General features: G+C 36.0%; 1 protein-coding gene across 1 annotated transcript in view; it reads left to right on the top strand.

The window, feature by feature from the left end:
• The window catches only part of FSTL5 (follistatin like 5), a 387,142-nt gene that overhangs the window by 21,341 nt on the left and 337,881 nt on the right, over positions 1-27,920 (top strand). The window contains exon 2 of the mRNA XM_081332684.1: positions 19,098-19,238. Coding sequence (XP_081188810.1) covers positions 19,116-19,238 — 123 coding nt within the window. The 5' untranslated portion in view covers positions 19,098-19,115. The remainder of the gene's footprint in view (positions 1-19,097; positions 19,239-27,920) is intronic.

Raw genomic sequence — 27,920 nt, 5'->3', positions numbered from 1 at the left:
GAAGACTGTCAAGATGCCTTCCAACTTTGTTATACTTTTATTCTGTTCATTATGAGTGGAAGAGATAAAATGAAAATTAGCAAGTATCTATTTCTGTCATTGACATTGTTGCAAATGCATAAGAAAGGAAAGTAGTTTGAACTTATGGAAGATATATATTGCTTACATGCACTATTCTGAATGAATAGCAAAAGTATTATTCTGTTAAATAATATGAATGACTAACAGAACCGTAAGAGGATAAGTGAAAATAGTGAGTATTTGATGAATAGTAAATAGTTATTTTAAATATGTGGTTTAAGCATGCCATTTCATACAGTATATATTCAAGGCAAAAGAAATTATAAAAGCATGATTAATTGCTGATGGTGAAAGACTCAGCATTACTAAAAATATAAGGATGATGAGAAGTAACTTTTTTAATAATGTCAAAAGATTATTTGGTAAAAAAGAATGTGGACAAAAAGGAATGAAGTGAAACAAAATAGAATGAAAATAGAAAGTAGCAGAAGGAAAAGAAAATATAAATCTTGTTTTAAAAAATACTTAAACATTTAGCTGTTGTTAGGCAATTGGTCATAATAATGTGGAATGTCTCCTTTATGTATAAGAAATTTTTCAGAGATTGTGAATATGGATGTATTTGATAAATGATATAGATGATCCCATGTTGTTATCTGAGAATCCAAATTATTTGCAGTTAAATTATTAAATTGTATTATGATAAGTGAATATTTATCTGAACTTTATTATGTCAAAACCAAAACTATAATGTTTGAAGGAAAAAATTGAGTGTAAGTAAATGGTGAAGTGTTGAGCAGCTGGAGCCTTGATTGAAAGTTTATTTAAAATGCAAAAATGGGATGAAGAAAATTTGATTGCAAATACTGGTAGAAAAGTACTGAGTAATACCGGATCTATTGTTAGGAATAATCTTTTACCACAAGAACCAAAAATGGCTATGTACAAAGAAGTGCTTCTATACATCTTGTTATATAGAAGTAAGAAATGGATATGTCATGAGAAACATAAAAGTAAGCTCAGTGCAATAGAAATGGATTGTGCTTCTTAACTAAACTAAGAAGAAATCAGCCCAAGAATACATAAGCATTGAATGATTGTGTGTTGAATACAAAAGTGAATGATCTATATAAATGAATTGCACCAAGTTGGATAGTTATCTTGTGGGAATGAATGGACATTAAATTGCAAATCAAGCACATGAAAGAATGAATTGAAGAGAGGGAGGAAGGAAGAAAGGAAGGAAGCATAACATTCATTAAGCTAAATGCAAAAAAAGGAAGTAGTTGTGTAAATATCAGCAACACGAAGAACTTTGCACAAAGAACATCTGAACCTTGTATTCAACATAACATGCAGTATTTGCTTTAAATTGACAGAAATCGACTTACTATTCCATTTAAATTTGGAGCAAGAGTTTTCATTTGTAGAATGATGCATGAAATTAAATGTCTAACCTATCATGAATTATCTGATGTTTTTGCCGACTGGTTGATCAACAGAGGAAATTATCCATATATAAAAGTGTGCAGATTTGGGAAATTTTTATAGATATGATGTATATTATGGCCTAATAGGTAACTGAAAATGATACATTGGATCCTGATTTATAGCACAAATATGCAATAGAATATTGATAAACAGTATAAATTCTTTTTTTGCCTGTGTGACACTATTTCCAATAAATATAATAAATACTGTTTGGCATTTGACTCTTTAAAAATTTCAAATTGATTTTTTTTCATGAAAATCAGGCAGAAAAAAATAGCTACATCTTTGTATTAGAACACAAATATATTCTCCTTTAATTTGATTTATAAAGTAAACATTAGATGAATAATTTGAACATGGGTGACATGAAAAAAGGTATAACTTCTTTCTAGATATTTTTTAAAAATAAATTCTTTAAGTGAATGAATTTTCAATTAACGTCTTCATTGTATAGGTTTTTTTAACCCTACATTCCTAGAATAATAATTATTTAAATCAGTATAATCTTAATTGTTAGCTCATTTTGAGGAGGAATGGCATACAGTATATATGAAATATATCACATCATAAGGTAAAGGTAAAGGTTCCCCCGCACATGCATGCTTAGTCATTTCTGACTCTAGGGACCGGTGCTCATCTCTGTTTCAAAGCCAAAGAGCCAGCGCTTGTCCGAGGACTTCTCCATGGTCATGTGGCCAGCATGACTAGACACCAAAGGCGCACGGAACGCTGTTACCTTCCCACCATAATGGTCCCTATTTTTCTACTTGCTTTTTACGTGCTTTCAAACTGCTAGGTTGGCAGAAGCTGGGACGAGTAACAGGCGCTCACTCTGTTACGCGGCACTCGGGATTTGACCCGCCAAACTGCTGACCTTCTGATCGACAAGCTTAGCATCCTAACCCACTGAGCCACCATGTCCCTATATTACATCATATATCAACATTATTGTTTTGGTTATTTTATTCACAGAGGTATCTTAAAATGTTCAGGTAATAAGATCACAAAATATGGATCCTGTATATCTCAATAGTCCACTGAAATAGTTGTATGTGTCAGACAAAGGCACTGGCAATTTAGCATTTATTAAAAATCTTAGTTTCATAACTCAATTGAAATATATAAGACAAAACTACCCAATAATAATTTGACTAACTACATTTTTTTTATTTCAGTTTTTCAAAACAGACAGTAGTACATATATCTAAATTACATAAACAATTGTTTAGAAGAAAAAAATCTAAAAGAAAAAGTTATAGACTTGTGAAATAAAATATATAAGATTATAGTGACACAGTACAGTTCAATCCCAGATAAAATAGTTCAATAAACATCTTAAGTGATAACGACAACTGTTGCATCAATTATAGGTATATATTATCAAGTAATATGATAATAATTTACACTTATATTTACCTTTGCTTAGGATTTACATATTTGCATCTGATTCATGGACTACTGTAACAAATTAATATAATGATCAACTAAAAATAAAGATGATTTTAATAAAACACTGTGACATAATTTCATGCCCAAACACAACAGACATTCCCTAAGGGCCTTCAGGGATGTTACGTTGGGTTTTAAATTTAGATTTTAATAACTCACAAACCATCGTTTTTTATGTTACAGAAATAGGAACATTATTAAATACCTAATTGAATGCAAAATTAACTATATTGTATTGCATTGAACGAACATGAAATGAATTTATATTTCATATTTGACATGGCTGTGCATTAAACTTTTCATACCACATCTGGAACTACATCTATATAGTGTAAGGTCAATGTATCCCAAACGAAATTTCACATTTTTTTTTCCCTGAGGGAATCTCAAAATGTGAAAGTTCCTGCAAAGTGACGATGAACGGGAAGCTGTTAACATTAATAGATACATTGTATAAATATTTTTCCCCAAAGCTGCTATATATAGTATTCAATATAGTCTGAAATTATATCTAAATTAATATGACATTGTTGGCTTAGTTGTGAATCCTGCAGCCATTTTGTTTAATATGGAATCATTGCTATTACTAGATCAAACGGTTTTTGTGCTGCCTCTCTGAGGTAGGGAATCTGAGTGTTGGAAATCTGGTTCTGTTTACTTTAAATAAAATTATAATAAAATAAAAATATAATGATATACAAAATGGTGTCCCAAGTTAATGTTTCCTTTTGGCATTTATTTACATTGTTGTATCTTTGTATTCTCCTCATAGAGTAACAGATGATTTATGAAGGAATTATGGAAATGACCGAAACTAAATAATATAATCTGAGGAAAAAGGAGTCTTCTATTTCCTCTCTCCTGCTGCAAAAGCACTGTAGAAAAGAGTGTTTTTTCTTAAAATTAAATTTTTGATATCTTAATCTTTCTTCTTCTACTACTACTTCAATTGGAATTTATTTCTTACACAAGTTGTAAAAAATGGACCTTTTAAAACATTGATTTTTCACTTCTGGCAATTCTCATTACTATATCTCATTTCAACCATTCCTTTGGTTATTCCAAGTCTAAAGTTTGGTCTGCTTCCTTTTTGTTACTTACTATTTCTTTTCCTTTTCACACGAATCCCTATCTAGAGTGGCTTTGTGTGGAGTGGCTTGTTTTTTTGTTTTTTTTCAAAATCGCTTTCTCCAATGACTTTCTCATATATCAATATGAGAAAATGTATGCCTGGTACCTACTAAACTCATCTGAAATTCACCTGTTCTAGCATTCTTTAAGTCTGAACTTCACCTATATTTATTTCTACTCTCTTACATTTGGAAATATAACTGAAAATTAAAGCAAGATATATCTTGTACAAATCAAATATTATTAGATACTAGTATGAAAAATGCTATTGCTGCCATCACAGCCTGCCCTTTCAACAGAAAAAAGAAATTAGAGAAATGTCAGAATGTTTACCAAATACGAACCCATCAAATTAACATTAAAAAATGATGTAAAATGCTAGTTACAATGGCAGCACCACTGCAAATCCTATCACACATACAGTATACGGTAAATTTCAAAAAGAAATTCAGTTTAGAATAGAAAGGAAAGGCAGCGCCTAGAGTGTGACTAAATTGGTTTTATCTAGTGGTCTTGACAACAAGCATTGTTGCTGGTAAATACTACAGTTTCATGAAAATGAGCTGTAGAGGTTTAAAGGCAAATGGAATCAAGAGATAGATGTAAATTCTATTTTTTAAAAAAATTCTCCTGAGGCCTCTGAAGTATAATACATTTATCATATTACTCTCCTTAGAGCAGGGGTGTCAAACTGCCGGCCCATGGGCCAGTTGCATCATACGGAGGACATGTCCATCCCAGCTCTGGCAATGCAAAAAAAGTCACAATACATCGCGACACATCATGTGACGTGGCGAGTTTGACACTCGTGCTCTAGAACATTAAAAAAAATCACAACAGTAAAATGTGAAGGGTTAAGTCTAAAGTGTTTCTGCTGTTATTACATTCTTTTAAGTCTATCACAAAAACTAAAGAATTTGGGTGAAATCATTGCTTCATTTAAATTAATTGATGTTTTAGCCTTATATGTGTGTTTTTAATATTATGCATGAAAATAAATTGTGAGCTTAATTCATCACCACATTGATACTTAATTATATCTATTGATCCACCATCTGTTCTGTACTCCCTTACCTATTCTTTTGTTATTATGTTGTATACTTTGTATTTTGTTTGGTTTTATTTTACAGTCATTTTGGAATCTGGCAGTACCTAGAATAAATTGAACAACTAAACTAAATCACACCATATATGAATGTTTATTCAGCAAATACATTGTCTATGTCCTTGGAACCTTGAGGGTAAACTAAATGAAGTAGCCTTTTGATTTTGTATATCAATCTGCTGCTTTCTTTTTGTCATTTATGGTAGCTGGTGCTTTTAATGGCTGAATGATTTGGAATATTTATCTGTGGAGATTCTCAGTCATCCAGATCATAGTTGTCCCAAAGGTGCTTTTTCAAAAGGAAACAGGACTGTTTTGTTTTTTTCCTCTTGAGGAAGAAAAAGAAAATGACTTTCGCTTCTTATCCAAGAAGCTTCATCAGTTCTGGGAGGATGGTGGGAACAACAGAGCAAAGAAATAGGATCCTTCTAACCCCCACTTGTCAAAAGTAATCCTTCTGTCAACTTCCAGTTTGGTGTCGCAACAATATGGATGCAGGAAGAAAGGGCTGAAGAGGCAATGAAGAAGGAGGGGGTGCCTCATTGATCACGGAGAGACAGAGGTCTTTCCGTTCAATCCAAGGAAAGGCCTCCAAACCAGCAGTGGAAAGACTGGCTACATTCCTGTGGCCAGCCATTAACCCCTGACAACCGAAGAAGAAAAGTACCAATTAGCAGATTGTAAACAGCATGTTTGGAACTGGGTGGGAATATTGATCCTTTCTTTACTATTTTACAACTGAATTTCCTGGGAAAGAGTCCCAAGAAGCTAAAAACCTCCAAACGTGAGAAGGAAGAGGATTGTAGCCCCACACTTCCAGAGGAACAGAAGCGGCATTTTAATTTCTTTTATGGGGGACAGAAATATGTAATACTGATGTGGAAACATAAAGCTACAGTTTGGATAAATTTAAGAACTGAGATAATTGATAAAAACTGAGGTGAAATATAAGAAATCAACCCTTTGTTTTAAGAGTGGAAACGGATTTTGAATGACATCTAGTGGTGGATTTGAGTATAGCACTACAACTAGCTTCCTGGCTGCTTGGTGACTCCTAGCTTAATGGAGAACAGCTGGCAATAAAGGAAAATATTTTGGAATACTTATCACCCTGACCTTCTTGGATTATTAACACCTATTGAGCTTGGACCTCTGATCTCAAGAACTATTAGGAGAGAAAGAAAAATTTGACATCTGGCTGGGAAAGACTTTTGAACTGTTTTCAGGGTAGCTGAACATTTTGAACACTTTGAACATTGTGGATTACAATCTTGCCTGACTGACAATTCTTGGATGCCTGAGACTAAGGATCACTACAAAATATTGCTTTTAGGACTGGACCCATATTCTGGAACCTATTGGATTATAAAGGCTACACATAACGACCACAAAACTAGATGAAACTTTGTTCTACTCTTATTAAGATTGGTGATACAAGACAAGTCTTGTATTTGGAGAATATAAAAGTTTTGACTGATTATCTGGAGGGGGGAAAACAAAATGGTAAGAAAATATACATTGCACCTGGATTTGAAGCCTCCACCCACGCTAATCAAGGATGTCCAGGAATGATGCCTTAAGAAAAAATAAACATCTTTCAGAAGGAAATATACTCTATGCTACAACTAAGTCACCAAACAATTGTCGTACATAAAGAGGACACAGAAAGAAATCATAATGAGACTAAAAACAATTTAGATAATATAAATGAGCAATTCTCCAAATTAAATCTACAATTAGAAAATTCCAAGTCAACTACAAAGTATGAACAAATAAACCAGAAAACAGAAGATGAAACAGAGGAAATTGACCCAGAGACGGAAGAGATAAAAGAAGGGAAATATAAACTACCATATACAAATAAAATACTGCAAGACTTAGTCATAACAATGAAAATGGAACAGGCACCTTACCCCTTAGGTCTGAAAAATATACCTGATGATAAGGAAGAAGATTTTTTTTAAAATGGAATATAGAGTTGTCAGGGGGAATGTCACAACTTGGGAGACAAAAAATGAAAAGAGAAATTGAGGGAAAAGAAAAGTGGGACTTGCTTAAGGAATATAAATGGGTGGAATTTCCCCCCTCCCCCCAAATACTCCACCTAAATTGTCTTCCTCATTCCAAACAACTCTTACAAAAATACAGAGAAAATTCCTGGGTGATTTAATTGCCTTGGCCTGGACAACTACTTGGCAAAGAAAGAAATTGAGAGTTAGACTTAAAAAAAAAGAAAGAAGATTTGGCCTATTAGTGGGAGCATTATATAATTAAATATCTGTTTGAATATGATTAAAAGAACGGATGATCCTTAGATATAATCAGACTTTTCTAATGAAAGATATGATTTAGAATTTAAAATAGTATTTTTTTTCCATTTTTTGATATGGGAAATATGAAAATTAGAGGATGGTTCATATGAATAAAATTTTTAGTTATATAAATGCAATTAATATTGAGAAAATCATAACTGACAAAAATATTTCAAATATTTATGGGAAATCAAACTTAACAAGAGCATGAAAAACAGGATATTGATTTATGAATTGATATTATTGTTATTTGTATAATAGTAAAATATGATGAGGATGTTTATATTTAACTTTGTATGCATCAACAGTATCAAGAATTGTAACTGTATAATGAGGGGAAAATGGAATAAAATATGGGGAAGAAAGGAGGATCAGGGAAAAACACTGGATTATGTAGTACTAAACAAATTTACATTGAAGAAGTTAATATTAAATATGTGAACTCAGACAACATGTTATTTACTAAGCACTGAAGATTGTATGTTAAAAATCAATAAAATATTTTTAAAAAAGAAAATAAAAATTGAAAAGAGGAAAAACAAACTAATCCTTCTATCTGTCAGAACCCATTCCTATTTCATTTTTTTTCTTTCTATCCTCTATGACCTAAAATCAAATCCCACCTTTTCCTGGGTTCCGCCATACTCCCAAGGGGGAGGGGGGATGTGCCTGAGGGGGGATGTGCTTACTTTCACTTCCTCTATTCACTACAATGTAATCCTTTACTTTGTTTATTGGGTCTGTATCCTTGACCAGCCCCGCTGAAATGTAACAACTTGTTTCCTGCATTATCTCTCTCTCTGAACTCTATCTTTTAAACTGTCAGAAAAACAAAGGAGGGAATAAGGAATTTAACCTCAGTGCCTGGTTAATGTCTACACTCTCAGAGGAGGGTGTGAAGAAGCCACCGACCCTCGCTGCGTGAGCTGGAGATGGGCTGATGTTATCTCCCCAGTTCCCACAATGGACTTAACACTTAGGGATTGGTCATCCCATATTGGGCGGTCAACCTGTGGGGTGGGGTCTTGTTTGGGGATACTATAATCTACTGCGCTGTGTGGGAAATCTCAGATCCTGTCTATTATGCCTGCTATCAACTACTCTTAATAAAAGTTCCTATTGGAAGAAACTGTTTCCAAGAGTTCTGCTTGCTTAAGATGTGGAGTTAGTGGGTCCTGACACTAACACTCTCGCCATCCTTTTGACAAAACATCATATATACCTTTACTTTTGATATAATTCCTTTGGCATAGTAGGATTGTTATATACAGTATGTTATTTTTTTCATATGTATCACAGATTAATATTTATTTATTTCTCAAATTTCTACACCATCCAAGTCCCAATTATTCTTATTAATATATAATAAATTCAACATAATAAACAAATATATACTGAATGGATTTACATCTTTTATTACTGTTCTAGAATTGGATGTTCATGTTGAATAGTGATTTAAATTAATTCTATTTTTTCCAGTAGCTGTTTATAATGTTGGTTTCCATTATGCCATAGACATAAATAAACTGTACTGCACAGTTTGTCTTGTTTTTACAGAATGTACAATGGTACAGGTATTCATCGACTTAAGACCACAATTAAGTCATAAAGTAAGATGTCACATGACCTGCTTTTTATGCTGAGCACCAAGAACAAGCAGAAATGATTCACTGCCTTCACTATCTCTCTGCCTCCTCCCTCTTTTTGGGATGCAGATTCTTTGGAAATGCTTCCTACACATGGGTCCCTGAACCTTTGGAATGCTATGCTGAATTTGTACAGCTGGGCTGTGTTTCTGAAGACTTTCCAAAGACAGAAGAACTTTATGGAGGGAAGTTTAAGGATATCTGCTGTTTAGTGTACCATATCCATTTCGTTCTGTTTTCCATGATAATAATATTACCTGGTTGTTTGCTCAGAGCCAATGAAACATTTTGGTTCAGTATATAGTCCTAAATTACAGTTATATGCAGTACTCCAAGAAATGAATAGAAATACATTGAATTAAGCAGGTCAGTAATCTAATCAGAATAATTTTGTTATTAAGATGCACAGTCCTTAAGGAAAAGTGGCACTAATATGCCAGCCATGGTATGTATACACATCAAAGACGTAATAAAAATTAGATATTGTTTCAGGATTAACTGAACTCCCTTTCAGTAGCTTTTAAAAGAAAAAAAAATGATCATCTTTGAAATAAAGCATGCCATAAATTTAATGAACATTTAGTATGACTTTGATAGAATGTGAAATAATGTACTTCTCAGAGCTACAAATAGCAACTGTTGTAACCAGACCTTTGGGACTTTAGGCAAACTTGGTCCTAACTTGAATGTTCTTTAATTTTCATATTAGATGCTTAATAAGGTGAAATGCAATGGAACCAGAGAGCTAACAGTGTAATATTTCCTTTTGCCCTGCACCAGTACAGAAGGGAAATGATAGCTAGATGATAGCTAGATGATTATCTATCTATCTATCTATCTATCTATCTATCTATCTATCTATCTATCTATCTATCTATCTATCTATCTATCATCTATCTATCTATCATCTATCTATCTATCTATCTATCTATCTATCCAGACAGATAGACAGACAGACAGACAGACATATGCACATGTGTACATAAACACACATAGATTCAGAAACACAATTTCTGTAGCTTTTGCTTGTTTAATTACTTAAGGCAGTTAAAAGAAAAATGTTTTCTAATAAATGCCTCTGAAATACTTTGTGATTAAAACAAAAATACTTTTGTCAACAAACAGAATATGAATTCTCTTTATGGGAAACAAAGGTTAATTTTGTTGATTCTGTTATGATGTAACTTTCAATTTTTTTTACAATTACTAAAATATGTTATTATTTGATACTTTTTCCTATTGAATGTATTTTATAATACTTGCCTTTCTTTTTAAATTATTTTTTATCATAGATATTTTTATCAAGTAAAAATAATGGAAATTTAAAGAAAAAATGTAAATAAAAGTAACAATGATAAATAAACAAATAGGAATGAAATAAAAGAAAAAAGGAAGAAAGAAAAAGAAAAAGATACAATGAGATAACTACTAATCTTCTTTACAGCAGTTATAAATGCATTTATATATTTTTTTTCTCTACATGATTACCTTATGGGTCTCTTCTTTCTATCACTTACCCTTTCTAATCATCAAACTCATAAATCACAAATTCATTTTTTACCATTTTTAGCAAAAAGTCCATAAAGGGTTTCCAGTAACTAACAAATATAGTTATTGATTTTTCTGTAATATGTTCCTTTCTTGTGGTAATGTGGCAAAGATAAATTATGAAAACGGAACAGACAGATGAGTGAGCTGACCCAAAACAAAATTTTCTATATATGTTATGCTCTTTGGTTTCTTGGTTTTATATCTGTTTCTGAGTCAATTTAAGCAGCCAGAAACAAGGTAGTTATAATTATATGTCGGGTTACTTGAATCTACATTCTACATCTACTTTAATTGTGTTAGATGACAAATATGATGAACAGAAGACGTTATTGTAGCAAATAAAATCTTACAAGCAACAGTGAATCAAATCTATACAACCATATAATATTTTTTCTTGGAAATATGTTCTTTTGTTTTCTTGATAAATCAGATGCTCTAAGAACTTATCTAATGATTTAGACTTTTTTAATGCCAACATTCCACATCTAAGAAAATACAAAGGTCAAAACATAAATCCTGACTTATTCCATAAATATTTCCCACTTTATAATTTGATTCAATGTTCAGGTTCCAAGATTTGATGCCCATAGAGACAAAATAAATTCCGTTATGTTTCTTAGAATTCTTCATTATACTGATGTTATCCTTATTGAACTGCCCACATCAAATACCAAAGAGTTTACTATTACATTACATGCATGGATGCCTTAATGAATGCTAGTCTCTGTACAGCTTCTAATGGCTTTATAGTAAGAAAGAAGCTCTGTAAACCAATAGGGACATTGTAATAAGTTAGGAATAACATCTACAATTTAGAGAACAAGAAAAAAACTTCCATTTTATTCCAGGGAAGATCTTAGTCCCCATTGGTCAAATAATTTCCAGTTAAACCAATGGTTAACAAATGAAATGGCAGTTACTGCTGATTCACAGTTTAGCTCTCACATCATCCCCTCTTTTTAAAAATTTCTTCTCCACTTCCCCATGCATCTAGAAGGATGTGACCTATTTAGTCTCCATTGCACTTGAATATAATTGTCAGGGAAATGGGCAGTGCTTCCCCTTTGCTTTATCCCTGTTTGTAATTCTTTGGCACAGCTAGCAAGGCACACATTTTACAACTCTTTTGTTGGCCATACTGCACATGCATTCCAGAGCCAGCAGACAAACATTGTGCTCTATATCTTGCTGCCTCTACAGCATACCTTATCATGCACCTGGAACTGTGCTAGTGCTGTCCATACTGCTTTAATATGCAACATGGTAAGGACTGCAATTGGCAGTTCTGTCAGCTAAAAATCCAGCCCCACCCAATGCCAACAAGCACAGGAAAGACATTTCTCCCCCATCACAGTAAATGCTTGGTTATTCCATGCATTGCATTTTCTGTTCTTTATTTTTCCCAATTTGCCCTCTATCCCCTGAATGTTTGTCTTTCTTTTAAAATATTTGCATCTGTGGGTCGACCAAACAATAATAGCAAACAATTGGACTTTTTTGTATCTTTTGGCTGCCATCTAGTTGTCATCCAATTTGTGTAGCCAAGATTCAGCCAGTTGGAAAATGTCAGTGTTTAAGAATTTATGAACTGGAATAGCCATAACAACAAACCAGCCAATGAGAACTGTTTTTGATTAAGACACAGTATTGGCTGTGTGAGGCATGTGATCCAGGCTAGGTCTGGGCGTGTCTTAGTCTTCCCTGTGTCCTGATCTCCTGAGTTAGTTGTTGTTGTTCTCTACCACATTGTATGTATCATGTGTGTGTGTGTATGTGTGTGTGTGTATACTCATTTTGAACGTGTGCTTATTTTTATGGACTTATTTTTGCACTGCAAAGCTGTAAAACTCTAACAGAAAATGCTGTTGAAGATTTGGAGTCTGACAAAGAAGTTTAGGGATGGGGGATAGGAATTGTAAACTACCCTATGAAGGGAAGCCAAGTCAGTGATTCTGAGAGATTATCTGTATGCCAGGGGTTTCAAACTGCTGGCCTGCGTGTTGGACATGTCATCTGGAAGCCATGCCCACCCCATTGCCGGCAATGGCAAAATAGTCCCCATACATCTCGCGACGTCATGTGATGTCACAAATTTGACATGACTGCTGTAAGCAATGACCACCAAAAAATACAATTCTTCACAAGCAAGGTACAAAAGTTCAAGAGCAAAGCCATTTCAATTACACATGCAAAGTTAGTTTTAAGCTTTGTATTCTCTAGGTCAGGGTAGACAACCTTGGCTCTTTTATGACTCATGGACTTCAACTCCCAGAATCCCTGAGTCAGCAGCTGACTCAGGAATTCTAGGAGTTGAAGCCCATGAGTCATAAAAGAGCCGAGGTTGCCTACCCCTGCTTTAGGTTGACCAGTCAATCACTTACCAACCTATTAAAAAAACCTCTAGAAGCCAGAGTTCCAGCCAGAGGAGAAGCAGATGAAGAGGCCAGAGAACAGAGTGAAAAAGCTGATTTAAAGGAAACCAGCATAATCAGTTAGGGCTACAATAAAAAAACACTGAGTGACTGGACCCTCCAGAGACAAGGTTTTTCCATCTATAGCTATGGATGTGGTGGCACTGCCCCAGATAGACTGAGTGTGTGACCTGGGGCTCCTCTTAGACCCAAAACGGCAGGCTAGGAGAGCATTTGGTAGTATGCCAATTGTACCCATTCTTGGACTGGGAGCCCTGCTCACCATCACCTATGCCCTTGAAACCTCTCACTTAGATTACTGCAATATGTGCTGTATGGAGCTGCCCTTGAAAAACATTCAGAACTTGGTGCTGAATGGAGCCACATACATACACTACTACATGAGTGCATTGACTTCCAGTGTGTTTCTGGATGCAAGGTGCTGGTTGTCACCTTTAAAGCCCTGCATGGCTTTGGACTAGATTACCTGAGGGGACATCTTTTTCCAAGAGTCTCTATCCTTCCAATTTGATCCAGCAGACTGGGCATGCTACAGAAACTCATCCAAAGAGTGTTGACTGATGGGAATTACAAGACAATCCTTCTCTGCTATAGCCCCTGCTTTGTGGAATAATCATCTCTCAGTGATTAGAATGGCTTCAATTTTGTTGGCCTTTCATAAGACTTTAAAAACTTGGTTATATACTTGGGCCTGACACTCGGAATGTGTTGAAGGACCTTTTTCTTAGATATATTGTTACTTGGCTAACTATTTTGGCTGCTGTATGTAATTTTTGAATAGTTTTTGAATAGTTTTATTGGTTTTTTATTGTTTTAAAATAGTTGTAAGGTTCTGCCTCAGATAGTAATCCCAAGAAAGCAGAATTCTTGAAACTGGCATCATTTCAAAAGGAACTTTTATTGGGATGTAGAGAAAGCAGAATAGCAAGGCAAGATCTAAAGAAGTCCCGCACAAAAAAGTTATAGTAAAACGCTCCTTTCAAACCCCTCCTCAGTGCCCAACGGTCCAGTATGATTTCAGCCAATTCATAGGTGTGAAGTTGTTATGGGAACCAAAGTGATAAAAACCACAGTTTTCAGGCCTTTCATGTTCCTCCCAGTCTCTTCCCAGCATAGCAGAGATAAGACAGATGGCCCCAGGCACATTCCTCCTCCCTTTCACACTGAGAGGGATGCATCAAAGGTGAAAAGAACAAAGTAAAGGAAATACATCTTAAAGCTTACATATTGTGCCCCCCCCCCCCGTAGCAAAAGAACAAAACCTTCCCCCCTTCCAACAGAATGGCAGTACCTGAAACAAAGTGAAATGAATAGGGTCTGACAATAGTTTTAGAACTGAATTGTAAGGCCCCCTCTTGTAAGCCAAGAGTCACTTGGCTGAGATTGTGAGGTAAATAAATTAAATAATTTAATTAAATAAATATTGCTGGCATGGGACACAACATTTCAAGCCAGTTCCCTGAGGCCTATTAGCATGCCTGACATTGCCTGGACACAGTGACAAACACCACTTCCAGAGTTATTAAATGACTGCTTCATTTGTAAAAGGACACCGATTTTCACATGTATGTGGACTTGTGAACTTGCTCTTTCTTTTAGATGTTTCAGACTGTCCCAGTTTGGGATGGAACTTTAAAAGACAATGACAAAATTAGTTTATGAGCTGACTTGACTATACAGGTCTTTCTTCATGCGTTTAATAAAACACCTCTTCTCCTCCGAGCTAGAATCATTGGCAGCAGCAGCAATGCAATCATCTTGCCAGATTGTTTGGGTTTGTGAGGGGACTGCAATTACAGCTTCTTTGGAGAAAAGAAAAAAAGAAAGAAGATTCAGCCAATTACCACTCTAAGCATGCTCAATTAGATACTAATTAGTAATATCTAATATCTAATAATTTATTAGTAATATTTAATTATACTAGACATCCTTCCTGGACAGTCTTAGACTAGCTGGAAAAAAAGGATCTCCTAGGAAAGGAGCAGGCCTCATTTCATGCAGGTTGCTCTGTATTAAATTAAGAGCTGATCCTGTCTCAAGCAATTGAAAAACCTTGCTTAAGATTGAAAGAATTTTAGACCTAGACTTGTGGGTCAGTAAGCGAGATGTGCTGGTAAAAATAAAATAAAAGAATACAGTACTATAGAATAGGGAAAACATCAAAGTGGAGAGAAAAAAACAAGGAAAAGAAAAGAAAAAAGGAAGGAAGGAAGGAAGGAGAGAGAGAAAGGAAGAGAAAGAAAGAAAAAAGAAGGAAGGAAGGAAGGAGAAAGAGAGAAAAGAAGAAAGAGAAAGAAAGAAAAAAAGAAAACAAAGAGAAAACAAATTCAGCTGGACACACACACACCCTCAAAAAAAAAAAAGATACAAAACAGAACAGTTTCTTATTTTCAGTATTTTGTTTATGTACTACACTATTTGGGGAAGTAATATCACTGAGGGTGCTTTGAATGCAGAGAAAAAATCAACAGCAATCTTCCTTTTTCTCCAGAGGTATCTGGTATCTGCAGCTTTTTTTAGTGGATAAAGATTCCAAGATAACTTTCTGGCTGTTGTATTTGTAGCCTGTAGCATTTCTGCATTGTAGTCCAATGTTGAACAAGATCAACCTTTAGCAATTTTTTGTGAGAAAAATATATGAGATTTTATCTCATATATCTCAGAAACTTGAAATTGAAGATACATGTAAGTCAGACCACCGTATGAGATCTATTTGGAGAGGTACCTGGTCCAACATTTGAATTAAAAACTTCTGTTCACATTTTACTGTTTGAGAATTTAAGATTTTTACAATTATTTTGTATCTTTGTAGATCTACATTTGATAGTTGTACTGGAATGTTGTTTGGCTGAAAGTCTATTTGAATACATGATGTTTTGTATATTTATCTAAATAAGTATCCTTTTGTTAACATTCATCTCAACATTTCTGGGATGAGAACAAGAATGTTTTTCTCTGTATATTTGCAATTTGCTTTATTATTATATTTAGCCTTATTTTTTTCTAATGCAATTATCAAACAGTCTGAACATAATTAATAATTTCAGCTAGACTATTAAAATTAAATAAATTGAATTTAATTACTGTTCTCAATTATAACAGAGAGAGAAAGGCAGAAATAATTTAAACTGTATCAGTGGCACATTAGTATACTGGAAACCAATTGTAGTAGATTGTGGTTGTCAAAATTTTATTATTAAGAAAGCTGCCGATTATTTATGCAAAGAATTGTCTATGTTTGGTGTGGTAAAGGCTCACACAAGTACCTTTTTAATTAAAAGGACTACTAAACTTAATGATTTTTAAATTAAAAAGCTACTTTCCTTGCTTCCTTTTTTCAATTATTCCTCAAAATGAAACAAATTAGGTAAATATTATTAGATGAAATGAAATTTTGTTTTTGCCATTCCAGAAAATAAGCTATTATATAGTAATTATATTATCTTTCTTCAAACTTGGATGACTATCATTAATATGCCCATTTTATAGATCAGAAACTGGGGCTGAAAGAATGAGGTGGTTTTAGGCTGAATCAAACATGCATTGGTAAATGAGAATTTGAGCGCATATTCTATTTAAACCCCACATTTCTGATATTAAATTGTGGGGTATGTTCTAGGCAACATGATTGTTCTTGTCTAGGAAAATTATAACTTTCTTATTTGCATAATAATGTTTTATTCATGAAAACAATTGTGTTATTTATGATTATTGATATAAAGTTAATTGAAAAGGACATAAATAACTCAGTAAACATTCTGGTGCATGATTATTATACTTACAGTATATTACTATTAATTTGAGTTTTTGTTACATTACTAGATTCAGAAATCAGTTTAATCTGGGGACAAATACCACATAATACTTGGAAACTTTACGCTTTGTATTTTTCACTAATGATCATTATAAATCCACATATTGCTATACAATACTGTATGTCTAATTGGATAAAATTGGATAAAAATTGGATCTTAATATAGCATCCAATATAAATGAATCTGCCATATTTTAGACAAATAAATTCTGGAATTTTTACCACTAGACAAAGTACTAGCATCAATCAGTCTTTGGTTAGAAGGCTACCTAGTATTGTTAGGTAAATCAGGAAGTTTAACAAACATTTCAGCCAAATGTTGCTTCAATTTTCTTGTCAAGAAGCCCTGCTAACAGAAGTCAAGTTGAAAAGAGGGTCTCTGTATATGGTGGGTGCGTATCTACATTTATTTATTACTGTACTTATATGCATAAAAGGAAACCAAGAAAATAGCAGTGTTCAGTATCTGCCAGATGAATAACTTCTTTAAGTTTATGATTTCCCTCACACCATTTGAATGTTACTAACCCTTGCTATTAGTTCCTAGCTTGTAATAAGGGTACTGAAAGAAATATACATGCCTATCAAGCAGGCACAGGTTGCATATTAGTTCAAGATATCATGCATAATCCTTATAAGCTTTTTCTATGGCTTGAATAGTTACACTGATAGGCAGTGTAGGAAGTAGGTAGGAAAGAAGTAGGTAGGCAGCATGAAATGGTAAAGATCTTGTATCTGCTAAATACTTTCAGGATGATACTGATTCATACCTGTTACTTAATAGTAGCACTAAGCCAGGGGTAGGCAACCTTGGCTCTTTTATGACTCGTGGAATTCAACTCCCAGAATTCCTGAGCCAGCTATGAGCCAGCTATGCTGGCTCAGGAACTCTGGGAGTTGAAGTCCAGTAGTCATAAAAGAGCCAGGGTTGCCTACCCCTGCACTAAGCATACATAAAGAGACAGGCAGCTAAGGTATATGCATACATGTATTTTAAATCAGTATAGTACCATGCACAAAGAGCCAAATGTTTTGACATCCTGAGTTTAGTTACTGAACTGAAAAGTACCAACTTCTTTGGTCAGACTTAAATATTGTATAAATATTGTATAAACCAAAACTGAACAGTTGACTGGAATATGAGATGGAGATTCAGTGGAAGCAAGCAGCACAACTGAGGGAATACAACGCTCTCTAAGAAGTGATTAGAATAGGCAATAACTTTTATTTTAATGAAAATTAATTACCAGCTAACTATTTAGAATACAAGTAGCTGTGTAGAGTGTAAAGATGCTGCTTAGCACTGAAATATCTTTTCACTTAAGATGTTGGTTGGCACAGAAAATAGCTATTCTTGGACAGCCAGAGCCTATTGCTCTTATACCTAGCTACAGACTGCCCTTCTACTCAAGGAATATATGTAGAGCCCAACTCACTCCACCATTAACATACTATTCCAATAAATGTGTGGATTGGTTGTTGTTTTTTAATCCAATTATTGATTCCAATATTTTGGTCTACAGTTTAGAGCCAGATTTCTTCCTCCCTTTTTGACACCACCACCAGAAGTTAAAATATATGCTCTTGTCTGGAAAGAAAAGGCACTTTAAATCTAAAGCAGCTATTTCCACTGAATCCTCACGATCTTAGAAAATTCGTTTTTCTCCCATAGATGAGCTTCCTCTTAAGAGCTCCAAAGCAGCAGCTTGTTTGACAGGGAAATCATTATATATTCTTTACTAAATATCTATAATGTCTTCTATCAGTAATAATGGGAAAAATTACCACAAAATGATATGATTATAAATAAAAGAAATTGTGCTATTATCTATCTTTTTGATCCCTTGAATATTTTCTACATTTCTCTTTGCTGTTCATGTCTTCCATTGGTTGGTTCATTGGTTTCTGGTGATTATGCTGGTTTACTTTTTCTAGTTTTTATAAGATATAGATTCTGAATATTGATTAGAAGGTATGTGGTATCATGTATACCTGTTATATTAGATCCCAATTCTATTATTCTTAGTGACTGCATTATTGTTTATTAATATTTATTCAATGGAAGATGTGTCATTCAACTTAAAATAATTATTTCCTTATTTGTTATATGTGATTCTGGCAATAACAATTTATTTTCTCCTTTAGGAAGAAAATATTGAAAGTATGCTGATGTGGTGGACAATTGTTTCTTCTCTTGGATGCATTTTATTGAGTGCAAAAGGATGGCCAGTAAAAGAAGGACATGACCTCAGATCATTTCAAGCTCTTATGCGATTACGCCACAAGGTATTGCTAATGCATCAAAATTATTGGCTTTGGAAGTTTAAATTTTTATATTATTTGAGAATATCATATGCATGTCACATTGACTCCTGTTTAACGTAATAAAACGGGAAGGTACTTCTTAGAAAACTGCACCATGTTTCACATCTTATTATTATTATTATTATTATTATTATTATTATTATTATTATTATTATTATTATTATTATTATTATTATTATTTATTGCATTTATATACCGCCCTTTCCCTGAGGACTCAGGGTGGTTTACAGGGAGTTAAAATCAACCATACAAAAGTTAAAAAACCAATTTAAAATAGATTAAACCAACCCTGTACAATTAAAAACCCCCAATTAAAATAAATTTCTCCTCAGCCTGGGCCCGAGAGCTCAAAGAGCCAGGTCTTCAGGCCCCGGCGGAATGATCGGAGGTCGGGGGCAGTCCTCAGCTCCACTGGCAGCTGGTTCCAGAGGGCAGGCACCCCCACTGAGAAGGCCCTATCCCTGGGTGTCACCCGCCGGCAATCTCTTACCGGTGGGACCCTGAGCAGACCCTCCCTGTGGGAGCGCACTGGGCGAAGGGCATTTGATGCCGGCAGCAAATGCATGTTTTCTCAAGATGCATTTTATTTATCTCTGTATTAAAAGTAGAAAAATGTAGAGATTGTGCAAACCTTTCTTTTAAATTGCTTTTACCTTCAGTACATGTAAGGACTTAGTACTTGTACTTAGAAAAAAAATTTGAATGTATTCTTCCATCATTCTTCTATAATTACAAGAAAGAAAAATATCACATTTCCAGATTCATTTCTTGAATTTTTTTTCTAAACAAAGCCACAAACAAAATAAGTTGGAATTGTGTGGGAAAAGTAAAATATATTAGAAGAGTAGGAATATATGAAGTGAAGAAACATCATTGGGGCTCATAATTTAACTGAAGTCAAAATATGAATTGCTTGAAATGGACTGTCTGGCATTTCCCAAGTTCTTTAAAACAGTTAACTGTGTGGAGCTAGGATCACATTGGGCCTGGTGTGAGGTGTGGAGCAAGAATAAATCCTCCAAATTCTTAAGTGTGTAAATATTAGTATATTTGCAACTGATTTGTATTAATCAATTGAAAATAATTTCTATTTATAAAACTGTGGTCCTGTCTTTTTTCATCTTGTGGAATGAAAAAGAACATATATTTTGTTATACAAAAATCTTACATATTATATAACTTTTGGCTGAGAACTACCCTAGGAGGTTTAGAAACATATGATTGTCAACAAAGTGAACATAAAGCAAATAATCCATACCTGCATTCTTACTATATACTTTGGAAATGTATTTGTCATGATAATGCAGTAGAGAATTATCAATTTATCTTTTATGTAGAAATGATCCTGATCAGTTAACTTCTAGAACTTAAAAATGTAATAAACTACAGAGATGCAGTTAATTTTAGTATTCAGTGGATCATATTAAATATAGATTATCTGCATAATCATGTAAGATTTCAGTACAATGAGATTTTAAATGCTAGAGTCAGCTCTTGTATTAGCTTGTGCCCTACTGGTAAAATAGAAATTACAAGATGGAAAAGATATAGTAGAATGAATATATATTTAATATTTTTATGTATTTTTAAAAATGGCACAACTAATGTAAAATGCTCCTTTCTTTAAAAAAATGAAGAAAAAATTACCGTATAAGACGACCCGGCGTATAAGACGACCCCCTACTTTTAAGAAGTTTTTCAAGGTTTTTTGTCTTATACTCCGGAAAATACTTACATGCCCTGCCCTCCCTGTCCATCGCAGAGGAGGCGAAGGCCCGACTGGCCCCGCCGACCCTCCTGCTGCTCCCGTGCTTCTGCCGGCCCCCGAGAAGCAGCGTTTACCGGGTGGCAGGCAGCGCCGGAGGGCAGCCGCCACCCCGCCACAGCCGGCGCCCCTCCTGCTTCCCCCCCAGGCCTTGAACTTCTCCCATTCGGCGCAGGGCGGGGCAGCTCCGCCCGCAGCCTCTTTTTCATGTGCCGCTTCCCTCTCACCGTCGGTCGAGGCACGCTCGGCCCGGGCTCCCGGTCCCTCTTCCCGGCCGGCTTCCCGCCCTGCCCCTCATGGAGCTGGACTGGGCGTGCAGCCTCTCGGTGTGGCTGCTTTTCCTGGGCAGCCTGGCGGTGCGGCTCCTGCGCTCGGACCTGTTGCTGAGCTGGCGGCTGCTGCTGCGCGTGGGGCTGCTGGCCATCCTGCAGGCGCTGGGCCGTCCTGCCGCTGCCCCTCAGCGCCACTCATCCAGCACTGCCCGGCGGAAGCGCAGCGTCGGACGGGAGCAGGACTTCCCTGCCGGCTCCTGTCCGATGCTCTTCCCTCTTGAGGCAGCTGCTGCCTCAAGAGGGAAGAGCGTCAGACGGGAGCCAGCTCTTCCCTCTTCAGGCAGCAGTTGCCTCAAGAGGGAAGAGCGTCGGATGGGAGCCGGCTCTTCCCTCTTCAGGCAGCAGCTGCCTCAAGAGGGAAGAGCGTCGGACGGGAGCCGGCAGGGAAGTCCTGCGTGTGCACGCGTGTGCAGGACTTCCTTGCCGGCTCCCGTCTGACACTCTTCCCTCTTGAGGCAGCATCCCCGAGGACTCCTTAGGAGCCGGGGAGCAATGCTGCCTCAAGAGGGAAGAGCGTCGGGCGGGAGCCGGCAGGGCAGTCCTGCACACGCGCACACTCCCCAGCTGCTAAGGAGCAGCCGGGGAGTGCACGCGTGCGCAGGACTGCCCTGCCGGCTCCCGCCAGACGCCACCCACTGATTTTCCGGCGTATAAGACGACTGGGCGTATAAGATGACCCCCCAACTTTTGAGGTGATTTTCATGGGTTAAAAAGTGGTCTTATACGCCGGAAAATACGGTATATAGAAAGATTAGAAGTTTCAAATTTTTAATTTGAAAAGGCTATGGTTATTGGTTTAAAGTGTCACATTAACCATTTTTAGATGTTTACCTGAATAGTTGCAAACTGAAAACTGTACAATGACACTTTGTAAATGTTAGCCCTGTCTCTTGGTCTTCTCTTCATGCTGCTCAATCTGTCCATTCAGTTCCTGACATCCATGCCTCTCATAGGGGTTCGGAACAAAATTTCATCTTCCATTCCATATATATATTCCATGTAATATCAGTGAGGTCCTATTGGCATTCAAATAACACATTTGAATTTATTTATTTTTATTTAATAAAACTTCCTTCTAAAGCAGGGGTGGGGAACTATGGAACTTTTATGACTTGTGGATTTTAACATCCAGAATTCCTGAGTCACCCAACTGAAAACCACAAGTAATAAATGGGCTATAGTTCCCCACCTCTGTTCTAAAGCAGAGGTCCCCAACCTTTTGGGGACCAGGGACCAGTTCTATGGAGAAAGTTTTTTCCACCTCCTGGAGAGTGCATGGTTTTGTGTGCTGCCTACATCCCACGAATGGGACTTTGCTTGTTTGTATGGACCGGTTGCTGGCATGCTGCAGCCCAGTACCGGTCCACAGACCGGAGGTTGGGGACCCCTGTTCTAAATAATATGCGCTACAATATTTAAAATCAGTACAGATTTCAAAGTATTTAAAGAAACAAAAGGGACAAAGTAATAAAAATGTTAATAAGAATGATAAAGCTGGTAGGACCAAGAAATAATCTTCTACAATTCATATTATTGGGGTAGACTTTTCAGGAAATAAATTTTTGTCCCATTCCAATTAGAAAAATTACCAAGGAGTTTCTTATTTTAGATGCAGCTGCTGGTATTTCTGGTATGCCTGTTCCATTTTATAGATACTTTTCCTTCAGATCTTAGCTACTAGACAAGGTGAGATGGAAGGAGGCAATTATTGGGCATCCTAGACTTAAATTTATTTGGTCTTTAAACATTATCTCCAAAATATTAATTTGTGTTTAGAAAAGGTTTAGCAATCAGTGCAGCTGTAGTGTAGCACTGCAGGTAAACTATCATTCTATTTTTGGAGGTTTCCAAAGATTATTAAAACATAGCCCTAATTACCATGTATTGTTGAAGTCCAATGTAGATGTAACTAAGGAATAGAGACCGAACTGTAACTGTAACTGTAACATTAGTATGATGATTACCCAGTTATATCTGTCAACCCCAGACCATTTAAGTGAAATTGTTGAGGTTCTCTTCCAGTGTTTGAAGGTTGTGCATGCCTGCATGGGGAGAATCTGACTGTGACTTAATCCTATCAAAGCAGAGTGGCTGTGACTATTAAAACCACCTGAATCTGGGAATACTCCATCTATAACATATATAATCCCAATTGAATTAGCCAGCCCCACCTGGGCTGGCAAAAAGATATGGTGTGGACCCTATCAGTCAAGGAATGTTGGCTGGCTGGTTCCAGAAGAGCCTTTTCTGCCATGGCAACTGTCCTCTGGAACATCTTGCCCCCAATGTGAGATCTGCACCCACCCTTCTGGCCTTCTAAAAGGGTTTCAAACCTGGGTCTGCCCGCTAGCCTGGGCCACAATGGGAGAGGTATTTAATGGTTTAGCCAGATTCCCACCTCTTCCCTGTGCACACTTTGTTCCCTTCCTTTCCATCCTGGTTAATTACATTTTATTTGAATTTTATATATACAGTTCTTTATTGTTTTCATATTTTATATGGTATTTTAAACCAGCTAGAATGACCTTGGTGAGACGTGCAACATAGAAGTTTAATAATAAATAAAAATACACTTGGATGGGTAGCACTTACCCATTTCAGAATGGTGTGCAATATGGGAATCTCCCACTTAATGAGCAAAGGATAGGAAGCACTTTGCATACAGTATCTTCATGTGGAACATCAGTGGCGCCCTTTACTAGATCAGGAAACACTTCAAACATCACTTACACTATCACCTCACAGCTCAGTTATTGCAATGTCCTCCACATGGGCTTGTCCTTGAAGACCACGTAGAATCTTTAATTGATCCAGAATACAGTGTCATAGGCAGTGAGGTATATGCCTCAGTATGCCCATGTGCCACTTCTGCTTTGAGAGATGCATTGGTTGTGTAATGGCATGTAAGAATTGCTGTATTAGTTGTATCATAACATGCTGTAAGTTGGTCATCTTCCTGCTGCTGGTGTTGTAAAACTGCAGCTGCCAGATATTCAGTGCATAGTGGGGTTCCTCGAGAACTGGAGTCCATTCTTGAAATTTCTTTGAAAGGAAGTATGAGACTTGTAAGATTGATGTCAGCACTCCCGGATATATCAGACAGGAAACATAACTAGATGAGCTATTTCTACTTTAATGTAAGTGTGATGGAATAGGCACCTGGAGACTTGTGGATAGAAGTTTTGACAATGTAGAGTGTTCCAAGTCAGAGGTCCAGATTAAGATACTATATTGTTTTGAGCTGGATCGGGAGGGGAATAAATATTCAGAGTAGCCACATCCAAGAATATCTTAGGATATATCTAACAGCTTAGAAGGTTATAACTTTAGCAATATTCTACCCATTTGGTATAAGTATTCAAATGACTGGACTTGATTGGATTTCACTATGTTATCATTGGGCTTGATCCTGACCAAAGAATCTTGCAGGTCTGAAAGTGCATTTTTTTTGTCACCACTTTTAACTACTTAATCAGTTATGGTAGGACCTTTCTAAGTTTCTTTTTCTGTTAGGCCACTGGGGAGCTCCCCCTTCTCTTGATTGATTGCTTCCTGTATAGTATTTCTTCCCCCAAAGTCCTCCACACATTTCATTTCAAGGAAGGACCCAGATTTCGAATGCTTTAAGATGTCAGAGACTTTCTTGAGCTTATGATATTAGGAAAATTTCATATATATATATATAACAAATTCATAAAAAGTCCTACTCTCTGGCAATCTGGAATATTCTAGTTCTTTCAGACTGGTTTAGGCATCTACTATCTCAAGTAACTTTGAATAACAAATAACACAATTTTACTAAAATAACTACATTGTGATGTATGGAAATGATCAATAAAAAGGTTGGAAATGATCAGTAAAAAATAATGTATTTTAAAAGCATTGGCTACTGCTGTTGATATAAAATGTAGCAGGGAAATTGTACACGACCAATCATTAATCATTCAAAGTTACAGTGCAACTGAAAAAGTGACTTGTGATTAGTCCTTGCACTTACAACCATCACAGCATCTCCATAGGATCAAAATTTAGTGCTTGGCAAGTGACATGTGGTTGCAGTTCCTGGAGTCATGTCACTGCCATTTGCAACCCTTCCCAGGCTGTTTCCAACAGTAAAAAAGCTGGATTTGTGTAACAATCTTGATGATTTGCTTAACAACTGCAGGGAAAAAGATCATAAAACCAAAATGACTCACTTAATGACTGCATTGCTTAACGATGGAGCCTCCTGTCCCAACTGTAATTATAAGTCAAAGACTACCTGCATTAAATAACTTCCATCTTGCAATTTAAGATTCAATTTGTTTCAATAAACATTCAGATGATCTAAGACAGAGGTCCCCAACCTTTTGGGCACCAGGGACCGGTTATGTGAGAGAGGATATTCCATAGACTGGAGTGGGGCTTGGTTTTGTGTACTGCCTGCATCCCGCAGATGGGGCTTTGCTTGTTTGTGTGGACTGGATCTCTAAGAGATCAAGTTTGTTCCATATTTACTCAGCAGCCTAAGACAGGGCATGACCTTAGTTGTAGTCTGCTAGATTTTGGATTAATTTTAAATTATGGTGTTTGGGGTTGTTTTGGGCTTGGTGTATAGTGTATTTAAAACTGTTATTATACTATTGGATTTTATATGATTTATACACATAAATGTATAAATTCCTGTACATATAAATACATAAGGCTGAGGATTGATCTAAATTTGTGAGGTAAAATGTGATTGAGAGCACGGATGTGGATGTATCTAGTATCTGGAATACCTTACAGCAAATCACATGCATATTTTATTGAAGGGAAAAGAAAGCAACTGCATGAGTTCAAGAAAAGATGCTGCTAATGTAATTTAGAACAGAAATTCAGTGTTAATAACAATAGAAAATTGTATAATTGGACTAGAAGTCTTAACAAAAGAAAAAAAACCTGTGTGAATACAACTGATAAAATACTTTTTTGGCTTTGCAAATTATTCTTGCTTTTCCCGAAAGAAACTAAAACCGTGAAAGTGTTTATAAGGGCATTTCCATTTGGTTAATAGTTTGAATTGCTAATGGTTTGTTCCAGATCATTTATTAAAACGTTTCCCTCCTGAAATAGGTAGAAAGCACTTTTGGCATCTTTCTGAATTGTCTGTTGATGCCACTTAAAGCTTGTGTCAATGCGTAAACATTACTTCAATGAACCAGGCACATGCTGTGCGATTTTCAGATTGAAGGGAATGAGTTCAGAATTTCATTAAAACAGAATACTAAACAGCCAGCAGCAATGGTTTCTTTCTTTTTTTTTAAAGAAATACAGAGCAGTGCTTGATATGGTAATATTTATATATACAATCTTGTTTTTCTTTCCTTCCAAGATTTTTTAAAAAATAAATGTTTTGTATTATTTACTTTTAAACAGACTTCTTTTAACTCTTTGACAGCATTCTTTGTGGCCTGAGTTTTCACAAGAAAGAGGATTAAGAATTTGTTTTCCTGCCAAACTCAGACAGATTCTCTATGAATTCTGCTGCAGCACCATCTGTATCATTTGCAAATAATTCCCAGTGCAGTTTAAATCTAAGTCACAATTTCTCCATTTTGTTTCAGCATCTCTATATCCCTTATGCATTTAGCTTGGGTGTGTGGAACACATTCAGCCAATCCTTGTTTAGCTTCATCTAGCCAAAAGCTAAATTTTGAGAATGTCAGCCAAATATCAATCACTCTGCTTCAATCTTGAAGTTTCCCATTCTCACATGGTTTCCAATGCTGTGTGAATGAACAAACAATTCGTTTTTCTTCCATGAGAAAAGAAATAGCAGACAACTCTTCAGTTTACCATTGTGCTATTCTGAAGAAGCCTTGTAATGGAGGCCCATTGTGCTATTCCAAACAGCCTCCAAAGTGTATTCTCCAGGCAAAGCGTGAAAATGTAGCATGTCAGCAAACCTGCATTCAGGAGATTGCTTCTGAACTGGAATGAATGAATGTGTAGTAGTAGGAAAAAAACACAACTGTCAGCTCAGCAGATTGCCTAATTGCTGAGAACACCAGATGAAATGCAAGCTTTGTCACTAAAAGCTTGAGTGGGGAAGGGGAACTTAGTTTTCAAACTCTAGTGAGGAAGCAGAGTTTTCACTCCTATGCAACTTACTACCGCTGATTTCCTGTTAAGTATGACTAACAGTGAAATATGAGTGGCAGGGAAAAAAGATCATCATATGATGGGACTCTATAAAATTGGTTTATTCTAAATGTTCATCAGAATTTATAGACTGTGGATACTGTAGAGCCTTGGTGGAGCAGTGGGCTAATGCCTCCTTAAGTAACACCAGCTGCCTGCAATTAGTGCAGGTTCGCATCCCACCAGGCTCAAGGTTGACTCAGCGTTCCATCCTTCCGAGGCAGGTAAAATGAGGACCCAGATTGTTGGGGGCAATAAAGCTGACTTTGTAATAATGCCGCTTGGGGGGGGGGAAAGCCCTAATAAGCAGGCATATACATAGAATGAAGGCTATTGCTAAGCACATTGGTTTGTGCTTAAAATTGTAAGCTGCCCTGAGTCTTC

Source organism: Vipera berus (assembly GCF_964194415.1).
Source record: "Vipera berus genome assembly, chromosome: 7".
NCBI lineage: Eukaryota > Metazoa > Chordata > Lepidosauria > Squamata > Viperidae > Vipera > Vipera berus.
This window is presented reverse-complemented; position numbering and strand designations above follow the sequence as displayed.